At 38.0% G+C, this 12,216-nt stretch overlaps 1 protein-coding gene and 1 long non-coding RNA gene across 4 annotated transcripts in view; one reads left to right on the top strand and one right to left on the bottom strand.

The window, feature by feature from the left end:
- The window catches only part of LOC113464768 (uncharacterized), a 33,474-nt gene that overhangs the window by 5,914 nt on the left and 15,344 nt on the right, over positions 1 to 12,216 (bottom strand). The window contains exons 1-2 of one of the 2 annotated variants that reach the window (XR_003389626.1): positions 839 to 1,097; positions 480 to 533 (exon numbers count right to left, since the gene is read on the bottom strand). This is a non-coding gene — a long non-coding RNA (uncharacterized LOC113464768). Of the gene's footprint in view, positions 1 to 479; positions 534 to 838; positions 1,098 to 12,216 lie in introns of those variants that run through there. The other variant, XR_003389625.1, reaches the window with a different exon arrangement.
- Positions 5,454 to 12,216, top strand: part of LOC108628426 (uncharacterized) — a 19,220-nt gene continuing 12,457 nt past the window's right edge. For both annotated transcript variants that reach the window (XM_026816541.1, XM_026816540.1), the window contains exon 1: positions 5,454 to 5,746. In XM_026816541.1, the coding sequence (XP_026672342.1) occupies positions 5,744 to 5,746 (3 nt within the window). In that variant the 5' untranslated portion in view covers positions 5,454 to 5,743. The remainder of the gene's footprint in view (positions 5,747 to 12,216) is intronic.

Genomic DNA, 12,216 nt, shown 5'->3' with positions numbered 1-12,216 from the left:
GTCTGATTTCTTTTTAATTATTGTAAATGCGTTTTTCTAAGATACATAAACTTTTGGGATTGACTGTATAGCCAATACATCCTTAATGCACCAAATCAATTATTCTTAATTAAAATACCAATATTCAACCATAATTCAATACTGTGTAATTTTCAGTCGAGCAAAATGTTTCTAATATAAAATATTGAACTATCCTTTTTAAGGGTAACATTTAACACAGCTTAGAAAAAGTTTTGCTAACAGGTTTACTAGTTTGCAAGGACGTTATTATAATAGGTGTTGACGGCACCAACGTGGGAGATAATTAACCTAATTGCCGTTATACCGTTGGTAACGCGTTAAACGCGTGCAACGTGCTTCGTTTAAGATAGTTATCGCAGTCTAACTTCGTTTAAAGGATCACTTTCGTACGAAACAATCGAGCGTAATCAGAGGCCGTTGACGCACCATAATACCCGAAACAATAACGTAATAATTACCTGGCAATTCGGAGGCCAACATTCCGTCCCATAACTCGTGCGCCACGCTGTTACCTGAAAAGGAACAATTCTCCTTAGTTGCCTTTCTCTTTCCCTCGTTGCTTTACCTGCCTCTTATTTACAATTCGATCTGCAGAATTTCATGCACAAATTCTTGTTTTCTTCAAAACTTAAGCTGCAGATTTTCGTACAAAGTAAAACATTTGTTAATTTAAGAACTGCAATCTCGATTAACATTTCTTTAATTAGTTTAATATTCTATACGTTAAATGCGTCAAATCTGCACAAACCATTAACAATCCTTCTATTACGTTAGCATGTACTTGAAATAATCGTTACTTAAAATGGAAACTTGTTACTTAAAGTGGAATCCAAATATAAGAGTAAGAGCCCTCGGTGAAGGAAGAAGATTGAGGCGAGTCTTTTGAGAATTTTCCAGTCCCGCTGGGCGTCCGTCGTAATTCCATTGCCTCTGAGTGTTTCCTTAAAGTAGTCGCAAATTCTATTTTCCCCCGTGTTTTTTCCCCCAAGGTTGCCCGATAACGAAGAAAATGGATGTTTCCGAGGAATACACGGCGGTCATTGATGAAAGGGCACAAAGGAGGCTGATTGTTGCATTTGCGACAGATGGAACGAGATTTCTGTCACGAAATACTAATCTAATGAGAAAGATGAGATCCGCAGAAATTAAATGAATAAAAAAATGTTTAAATTGCTAGTTTAGTATTATCATAATGAAAATCTACAGTCTACTGATAAGACGAAAACTGACTGACACACTGACGGACTGATTGAACAAAAATTTTTGTTAAAAGTGGTTAACGGTTCCTTTCTAATTACAAAGGAAGTGGCAACGAGAACGAAAGCAGCGAACAAAAGCGGCAAGGAAGCGGTCATCGCGCTAATTTCGGTGAACGTGTTTCCGCGATGACACGCGGAAGCGACCAACCAGCCCATTGAACCAACCGCGTTTCCCTCTGTTTCTCCTGCTCTTTCTTGTCATTAGAAAGCTTTCATCGCACAAAAATCGTGTCTACCTCTTTCCATCGACCGACTCTTTCGCCCACGATTCCTCCAAAGACGTAAAAACAGTACAAATTGCGACAAGGCTAATTGATCGCGAGGACAATGAATTTTTTATTTTATGACAACACTAAGTGAGTAGTATAACAGCAAAACTTTCTACGACAGTTTCTGAAAAAGTTAAGACATTTATTGTACTCTATTTTGTTGACTAATCTGACTGTATCAAAGACCAGATTTAAAACTGACGTAAATCATCTGAAGATATTGATTGAAAATCAGAGTTATTATTAGAAACGAGAGGAATTCATGATTGTCGATGCTTCGTTCAGCCGGTCAAAAGTGTCTCGGGTGGATATAGCCGGTTTCGCTTACTACACATGTATAGTTCGGGGGATCGTATAGGTGAAAGCGAGACAAAGCGCATTCCTGTGCGGCGTCCAGCCCTCTTGTCCTCTTTTCTGTATAATTACTTTAATAATCCGCCTTCGTATCGACTTCCACTATCCCGGGAACTCCTTTCCCCGGACACGTTCGACGAGAAAAGGCGATGCGAATGGACATAAAATACGAAAACGGAACACTAGATTAAATAGAATTCAATATAAAACAATTGAAACGTACAATAAATTCATTTAGATACAGGACGTGCATGTAAGTTCGCAAGTACGAAAAACAAAATGTTCTCTTTGTTCAACTCTTTTAAAATAAACAATATGTGTAACAGACACGGAACGGAATGAGATTTTTTCTCGGTTTTTCAGCATTGTACCATGTCTGTAAGACAGCGCATACGTGACCGTATTAACGCGCGTGGAAAAATGCATGGTTCACGCGTGCGAACACGAACACGTGAGTATACACACATACAGTCACGAAATTGCATATTTCTGTGGTGGGACCATTGGTGAAAGGGAAAAGATACCGGCAGCCTTAAATACTACAAGTCTATTTGCATTCAGCAATACTTGCTCCATTTTTTTATATTCCGAAGGAATTGCTCATCTGGAATTCTGATAAAATAACAAATTGTCAAAACGATACGTCATAGTAATTAATCCAAACGGAAGGCTGCAATTCGTTGTTAAGTATCGACACGAATAAGATGTGAGGTGTGATTATTAGCTGCCAGCGTGTTTACAAGAATTTAGAAAGCGACGGGCAATGTGAATACCGAACGATACGTTTTCGATAGCTCGGAGCTTCGGGGGAGGTTCTCAGCTTAGAAAGTTCACGATTTTTCTCACATGGATGAGCAATATCTCGACCCAGGATAAAACGAACCGTGAATTTCTTTTACTTTCATCCTTGCCTCTATTTACATTGTCAAGAAACTCGATACTCAACCAAAGGATTGTCTTGGAAAATGAAAATTCTCATATTCATCGTTGTCCCTTTTTCCTTTTATGCATTTTTCTATGTAAATTTCAGAGACATATTTTATATCAAACTTGTATCGTTTAGGAATTTCTATTATATATTGTAATTATTTCTTTTTATTTCTTTTATTTACTTCGCATTGTTTGCCAATATTCATGACCTACGAAACAAATGAACTTCCTGAAATGTGAAATGTAGTGCAGACATTGCAGACAAAGTTTAACCGTATACAAAGTTAGAGTGCAGAAAGTGAAGGTATAGCGATGAATAACGCTTCGACGGGTAACTACCGGAGACTGATTTATACAGAACCAGGAATCGTTACCAGCGTCCTTGAATTTCACCCTCTCACTTCTCTCATGGAAAACTACTTGTATAATCCAAGTTTACAATGAACTAACCCGATCCCAAGAACAATGAGGCTGGTACACGATTCCTCTCTAAATCTCTGCGTCACAGACGTGAAAATGTAAATGAATATCGCACCAAGATCTGGGATCTACCCTTGAAGGAGCATCCCTTTATTAAAATACTTGAAGCTAATTGGCCGCAATGCAAACGTCGTGCAATTTTCCCTTTCCTCAGGATGACCCAGCATTATAGATTCGAAGAAACAATGCCGAAGGATGCGACGCCTTATCTTGGGAGTTATTCTCGCAGGCACAAGTAGTATTGCGAGTACACACCTGTTCAGAAATCTTAAAACATTTCGTAGAAAATATTTACGATACAATGATTTATTTTGTATAAAAGTCTACAGACTGATTATTGCGTATTGTAACAATTGTACAAATGAAACGATATGAATATGAATGAAGAAATTAATGAAGATTTGTATGTTAAGTATGTTACTGTGCGATTGAGGTCATATGATTTACTACATCGTGATTTATTATAATCTCTCAATTACGATTGTCTCTGACGGATTATTAATTATATATTTTGATAGACAGTAAAAATACTTGAAAGTGTCCTAAGACTTATGAAAGGAAGTGTACGTGGGACCGGGTGATTCCGCGGTGGATGCCGTGTAATCATCATCGCGCCGTGTATCCGGGCATTGAATTCGGAGGATCCTCCTATCCTTCGGATTACCACCTCATTGTACTCTACGCGTTTATCTTTCGCAAGACGAACAGCCGCCGGATCAACGAGCGGCCGAGGATCAAACGTGTAATCAATTGCAAAGAGATTGCAATGGGTTTCGCAATACTTAATCCAGCGCACAAGACAAATTAAGGAACTTGCATTTACAGACTGTAATAGACAGATTATAAATTCATTTATAAAATAGAATTTTAATGTAATATTTAGTATAATAAATTGAAGTACAGGAAGTCTTTTATGCTTTATAAATTATTGTACATATTTAGCTATTGATATTGCATATGCTTTTAATATAATTAAATTTCATACAAATGCATAGAATCCGCTCTTTCGTAATAGATTTATTTTTAATTCAATGCAGTATTGAATTGATTCCTAAAAATTCATTGATAAAAAGGATGAATTATATTGATATAGATAATGCAGATATTATCAACTCAATTAAATAGTCCATTGATTCAGACTAATATAATATTTCCTGATAACAGAAACCATGCAGTATTTATACCCATGATAGAAACCGTGATTGATAATTTCCTGATAAAACGGTAAAAGTTATACAATTATACGTAATAACAGAAAGGATATTCCCGTTGACCGTAATGCCAGGTTACTAAGTAATGTCATGCGATATTCCACCGTTATATAATTCCTCAATTGATGTCCATTAGCTCGGACGTGGGCGAGTGGCCCGTGCTCGATAAAAGGTGTCCGTTTCGCGACAGTTTTTCTTCCCTTCCTGAAGGGAATCACCGAGCGAGTGACTGACCCGCGATCGCTATCCACAGTTGCATAACACATGCCACCGTGCACGCTAGAACCCGCCTCTCACTTCTGTCGATACCGTCTTTTACTTCTTTCAATCTCGGTCCAACGTTTCTTGCCCATGTCCCTGTCGTGCCATTTCAACGCGCAGAAACCAAAGTTATTTCAGACCAATAGTCTCAAAAGACCAATTACTATGTCTTTACAATCCTTTTAGTTAACGTTTGGAAATATGCGCATAAACCAAATTAATTTTCCATTATTCCCTGTTGCAATTCATGCTATAAATTTGATTTCAAGTAAATGTTTCAGGCATTAATATCAATTATTCGAATCCACTAATGTAAATACAATTAATAAACCATTTGAACATCCTCTACCTGATTTAAATAATTCGTTATACAAATTGCGTGTCTGAAATCTAGTTAAATATTGAATATTATTAAATATTGGTTCTCTTTCGCGTGTTACTATCGACCGTCGAAGCCCGAGTCCCCTCAATTTCTCTAAAGCAAAAATGAGTCTCTTGGAGATCAGACGAGCGTGAAGGATGCGTGGTGGACAATCTGGAAAGAGATCTACTATATGTACTGGTTTGCGGTGCCCAATCGAACGAGAGGCTTTCTCCTGGATCGGGCCACGTCTGGGGCCTTCTAGGGCCTGGTGGGGATATCTATATAGGCTGCCCACTCCAGGTGAACCCGTTCAAACTGCCCGCGATCCTAAACCCGCGACCATCGATTCCCGTGGTGTTTTTTCTCAGTGAAAAAGAAAAAAGAAAGAATTGCAAGGGTAGAGGGGAGTGGTGAGAAGAAGGGGTACGCGGGGACATGGCTCGATCGTGGTGCGTTGTGAGGGAGTGCAACCAAGTCGTACAGTAACGAGCGAAACGCAGTCGGGTTTACCGAGATTTTTTTTTTTCTTTTTACGTTTCCGAGGAGTAGCATCTTGCGAGATTTCTGTGCTTGGGATTGGGACTACCCTGCGCCATGGTGAGTGATCATTTAAACAGGAACTACACATTGCACGGAGCAAAAGTGTTAATTAGGTTGTTTCAGAAATATGATTCTTTTTTAAATTACGAATTTGTAATTAATTCCTTTTTATTATTTTATACATTGTCACGTTACAATATTTGTGACCCTCTTTTTACATTTTGTAATGAAAATAATATCAATGATACTTTAGTAGTTTTCTGTATATCAAACATACAAGAATGATAAGCATACTTTAATTATAATGTCTTCATGAATGTTTTTATACAATTAATCCTCTGATCTTAGAAATTTTATAAAGTTGGAGTAGTGCGAGCAATTTCTCACTATCTACACTGATTCCGGTTGTGCACTTTCTATCGCTAACGTTATTAGTGAATCGTGCGTCGACTTACGCCCACGCGTGAATAGAATAAGGGAACCAAACAGTGGAAAGCTTCATTCCTATTCGACACTGATCCTACGTTAATGGGAAAATTGCATGAATTGTCGTCGATTAGCAGTATTTGATTTACCCATTCACTCGACACTACTTAGTACATTCTAATATGTTCACTACTTTTCTTGTACACAAGAACCGGGCGGACAACGAAGAAAATAAATACACACAGGCGAAGATTATTTCTCTAAATAAATCAACAAATAAATCGTCAAAGATATAGAAATGTAATCGAATAAAAATTAAAAGACTTGTAAAACTTTCTCTTGAAAACTTTCTTTCATCTAAAAAAATTCTCAAAGCGATTGCAGAATGGATTTAAAGAAACGAGTATAAAGGCAATCGTGCGAGAAGTCAACGTTCTGTAAAAAGAAAAAGGGAGTCGTTACCCAAACGGGGGGAGGAAAGGAGCAGTGACGGAAAAACACGCGTTTTCCTCGCATCGGAGGATAAGTCATCGTCGAGATGTGTTGTACAGAGTAATAGGCAAAATTGAAGCCGGCGCTCTGCTATCCGTCGCGCGGCGCGCCGGCGGGAAGGAAATGGGGGTCAGTGTGTGAACAGCTTCGCTCCTTATGTCGCAATTCGAGAGGTCGCCGACCGTTTTCCTCTTTCGATCACTTCTTTCTCTTTTTTTTGGTAGAAAAATCAGATCAGAATTTCCTGTACTACGTTTTCTCTATTATCACATACCCAATTCTCTAACTCCTGAAAAAATTTCATTTACAGTTCCACTTCATTCTGATAATCGTAATAAGACTTGTCCTATTATTCTCAAATCAGATTGTCGAGTTTGATAATTAAATATTTTGTACTTGTGCATAAATATATTGAATCTGAATGAAGATGAATACTTAATTGAAAAATGTTCGTCACAAAATTGTTTAAATAACGACAGAAGTGCGCATCATTTTCAGAAATTGTTTGGGAGGAGGGGGAAACGATGCAGAGAAGAGAAAGATTGTAATCTATCGTGGAAAGAGGCTTAATAGACAATGAAGATTCGCGGGTTCGATAAGGTGAACCGCAGGAATCCCTTTTCAGTTTTCTCTCGTCGCTCCTTTGTTGCGAATCCGGCCGACGAATTCGCCTGTAATTACGTTCGTCCTAAGTGCAATATACGCGATTCGCGTTGCGTAAACCCTCGTCTCTTATTACAATATCCGCGGCTCGGCGGTAACCGCGATTCGACCACGCTCCAACGGGTAAAACGGTCGATTGTACTCGCGAATAAATCCATTCTGAGAGGTAGTATGTGTCCTAAAACGACCCGACGTCCGTTTTAGCGCGTCCCGTGTTTTTCTCGACGGTAACTTCCTTTCTCCTCGTTGCAATTCATGGAAACATTCATACAGTTTAAGGGAAAAGATTTAACACGTTTGGGAAACTCGATTTCGTCAAATGATGAAACGAACACTTACATCTTTAATGCATTTAAATCCCATATAAGACTCTGGAGTGCACTTAATATAAAATCCGTATAAACTTCATGTTCAATTAATTCTACAATTTTTAATATTATGTTCATTTAAAATGATAATGAATCATGTAAACAGTTATAGAAGTTATGGATTTTGTTCGGTTTACTTGCTAAAGGAAATCGTACGAGATAAAAGCAGGTCCGGTCAAAAAAGTTCGAAGGCGAAAGTACTTGAGAAAGAAAGTCCACTCCCTGGTAAAGTGGAACGGACGATACGTTGGGAAGGACACGGGAATCGGGGCCCGAGAACGGGCCACGTGAGAAAGGAAGTCCGATCTTTCATTGCATTTTTCCCTGTCGATTATCTCCTCACGCGAATCGAAAGAGATAACGGCTCGTGGCATTTATCTTGTAAAGTGTTATATAATTATTGTTCTTATTGTAGATAGCAAATACTATAATGATGTATGAACAGGTGGTGCAGTAATGCATTAAACAATGATAACGCACTAGTGATGATATAAGTTGATAATCGCGAATAGCGTGCGATGGGAAAGATATATTGTTTTATACGAGTTGCCTGAGGTAATGAATACAAGGAAAGGGAAACGAGTTCCAGGCAGATAAAGTTTAAGTTTGTCCTCTACTTTCCATCGCATTGATGCAATCTGATAGTTTTAAATAATAAAAATTTCCAGTTCAGAATTTCATTAAATTGCGAATTTATTTGTACAATTAGATGTGTAAAAGATGTAAAAAATGCATGTAATATACAAAACTGTGAAGAACAGATTATCTAGATTTCATTTTTTAAAATATTCTTTCCCCATTATGATTATTATTAGACTGATTTCAGAACTACGAATTTCGTTTTAAATTCTGAATGCAGTGTCAGTATTCTAATTTCTAAATAAGAAAATAGTTCATAAAATTCTATCTTCATTTACATTATGAATTTTGATACAAGTACTAGTATCGATTTTATCGATGAATTTGTTTCCATCGTTCAGGATGAAATCGACAGGCAAATTGATAGGTCTTAACCCAAGCAATTACAAGGCGACCGGTCTTTTCTCCGCGCGACACCCTCTCAAAACGAAAGTCTTGCCGGAACAGAGGTGGTTCAAGTAGAGCGTGAAACGACGAAGGACGTTGCATTTTCGCGTGTCGTTTCCTCGATCGGGTTTAGTCGTTCGATCGACCACCAGTCGTTTCGTGTCTACCTAAACGTAGAATCGCGTTATCAAGACTCTATTCACCTGGAACGAACTAACACGAGCATTCTCATTTTTCTCTTTGTATTGTCTGATCGCGTGCAATGGAATCAGATTTTAATTCGATCTCCTTATCGCCCCAGAGTTAAAGTCACTCTGATAAATGAAAAATATGGAATGGTAATGAATGATTAATAACGTGTTTTAATGAAGTTGATGACCGTCCTCAAACACTCCTTTCTGTTAACTCGTTGACGAGCCGCACAAAAACTGGAATGTGTGTCAAGTACAGATGTAGGCAGAGAAAGCTTGGATTTACGTGCACCATGACCTATGAACCTGTTAGACGTTAAATTACTATTCGGTGATCAACGCCTGTTCGCATTCCATCCTTTCTCAAAAATCCAGGAAATATACATTTACATTAATCATCCTCTTACTGAGATAAACACACGTACACAACGATGCACACGTGTATCTATTTTAACGTAGTTACATGCAATTTCAATTATCAAACTATCAGAAGAATCTAATAGATTTTCGCAACGTGAATCGTGGAACACGCGATTAACATCTCAGTTTCGGATTTCAAGACAAGACGATTCTTCTCCGGTTTCAAAGAACGCGTCTGAAGGGTTAACAACCTCCACTTGTTCTTCTAGCTGGCGAGAGGTGCTCTCCAAGATCCTCTTTCATCGTTAGAGAAGCATTCCCTTCGCAGACTACCGTTTCCCCTTTTCATGCTGTCCATTCAGATATAAACACAGATGTGGCTTTCTGTAGATTTTTTCCCACTGACTCTCCTGCTTCAAAGCTGCTCAAACTATTTCTAACCATAGATTTCAAACGTTTAGCCTACTCTCTTTTTGCTCAGTTCCCTGGTTAATTAATCTATCATTTCTGATCAATTCTTATATTATACGCGATTGTATCATTGGATAAAATTCGAGTCCCATGAAAAACAAGATTACATTGGTGTATAGAAACTTATGTAATATTGTGCAAGCGAAATAATTGTGCCCCATTGGCGATCGTATCATGCGAAGGAAAAAGCATGTTCTGGATTTTTAACACTCCGTCAGTAAAACATAGACTGAAGAAAATAACCCATGAACGAAATTACAATATAGATAAAAGATCCGTACTAAAATATTATATAATTTTTTTTATAATATTGAATCATTATAATACTCGATTCAAGATGCACCTACACATTTTATACAAATAACAGATAAAAACAAGACACGTGTTTACGTCGAATTCTACGTGAAGGGAACAATTCACTAACCGGTAGTATCATCGTTAATCGAATCAGAGTTCGTTCTCTGTCACTCATTTTATATTAGTTTATCGGTTCGCACTAGGAAGAGTAGCTCTCCCCGAGATCAATTGGTCGACCGCGCCTTCGCAGAAGCAGCCGCTTCTCTCGAAACGAGAGAAAGGTGGTCCGACCTCGATTCCAATCCAGCCGCACCGTTCGCTCCGTTTCAGCGACCTCGTCGATTGATAATCGTTCCCGTTGTCCCCTTCGCGATTTTAAGTCCCCTCGTCATAGGGAAAGTTACTGATAAATGAGGGAAATGAGGAATGATGTTAACGAATCGTTCACAACTGTAATGGATAGGATGATAAGATACAATAGGCATTGTTCGTGCCTGTGGGAAGTTCCTGGTTGTCAGAATGAGCTGTATAAATAATATTTATTCTAATTAAATCTCTCTTCATTTTACATTAGTTATGATTCCTTATCACATGTATCGTAATCATGTAATAAATCATGTTTCAATTAAATTGTACTTCAAATATATAAGAATATAAATAATTTTCATCGAATAATTCCGATAAAAAATATATACTCTTTAAACTTGTCAATTTTTATGCAGTAAATTTTTTATACATAAAATTCGTAGTCTAGTCATAGAATTTATGAATTAGCGAAAAGGATACGAAACGAAATATTTCTATCGTTTTTTTTATTTCCTTTCTCGTCTCGCTAAGTTTAACCTTCGTGAGAGGGTTAAACGTCAGGAGAGACTGTGTCGGAAGCAAGGAGAGAGAAAGTTGTGTTCTCGGACCGGCTGGATACGCCCAACCGAAACGAGAACGAAAGATCGGTCAGGAGTGTCTTTCATATATTGCTTGTGTACCTGCACGCATGTCTGCTTTCTTCGATAGTGAAAGGAAGAGTTCTTTTTTCTTTCTCTCATTGGCCGAACCGCGCGTGGATCCTGAGGATCGATTTCTCGTCTCCTCGAAAGCGTGCTATTGGGAAAAAGAAGAAGTAGGCGGTTCGAGCTATGTAGATCGTGAAGTTCATCATTGGAAACTCTTTAGAAATTAATACACTTCACCTGTCTCCCGACTGAGATCGATACGCGAGCTTTTTCGCCGCGACGCTCGACCGATTTTCGAAAGCAATTTTCAATTGAGAAACGTCATTAATTAAATACTACGCATTCGTTCGTTCAGTAAAATCAACAAATCAAGTCTCCATAAGATGAAATATTAATAAAATTGGAAAATGTCCTGATTTACATTCCTCTTTTTTAATGCAAAAGGTGTACTCGTCTATCGAAAGATTTCGTTTATCCCTCATTCCGTAATCTCGACTCGTTCTTTCTGGTAACACGACAAAGCTTCTTGATCGAACGAGCAGAAGTTTGTCACCTCGGGACAAGTTTTAAAGCGTCGCCGAGAACGGAAACTCGTCGATGATAAATAAATCAACACGAGAGTTCCCGCGATGTTACCATCAAAAGTGCGGAGCGCGGAATGTAAGGAGAAGCCGGGGCCGGCCCTGGGGCGAAAGACGTTACGTAATCCCTGCAACAATTTTACGGTGCACGACGACCGAAATTTTGATCAGGAAGCTGTCGTCACGGCGATACGATTCTATTCCAACACCGTGACGCAACGTGACTCGATTCACAAATCGAATCCACCTGACATGCACACAGAAGTCATTTTCCTATTTACCAATCACGAAATGTATGTTCACTAATAATCTCATCTTATTTCTAATTAATTATCTTATACGATTTCATAAAAATTCTAATGAAAAAAATATTGTCTTACATTTTGCGGATATATAAACGTGATATTGTCAAAATATTGCAGAATGTGCAGAATTTTTGTCAGATCGTGGAAACAGAAATGAATGCCATAAATCTTTATCACGTTGTAAAAACAAACGCGTATACAAATAAATCTATCTTCATAAATCATATTTTTAATAAATTCTTCGTAACAAAATAGAGCGACTTTAATCCGTAGTTTTGAAGTAAATCTATTGTACTGTACGACAGAATTCGATCAGTTGAACTATTTAAGGATGTACTGGCTATACAGTCAGTCCCAAAAGTTTATGTAGCTTAGAAAAACGCATTTCCTATAA

This window comes from Ceratina calcarata, unplaced genomic scaffold (assembly GCF_001652005.2).
Source record: "Ceratina calcarata isolate Rehan_Ccalc_2016 unplaced genomic scaffold, ASM165200v1 scaffold525.2, whole genome shotgun sequence".
NCBI classification, from domain to species: domain Eukaryota; kingdom Metazoa; phylum Arthropoda; class Insecta; order Hymenoptera; family Apidae; genus Ceratina; species Ceratina calcarata.
This window is presented reverse-complemented; position numbering and strand designations above follow the sequence as displayed.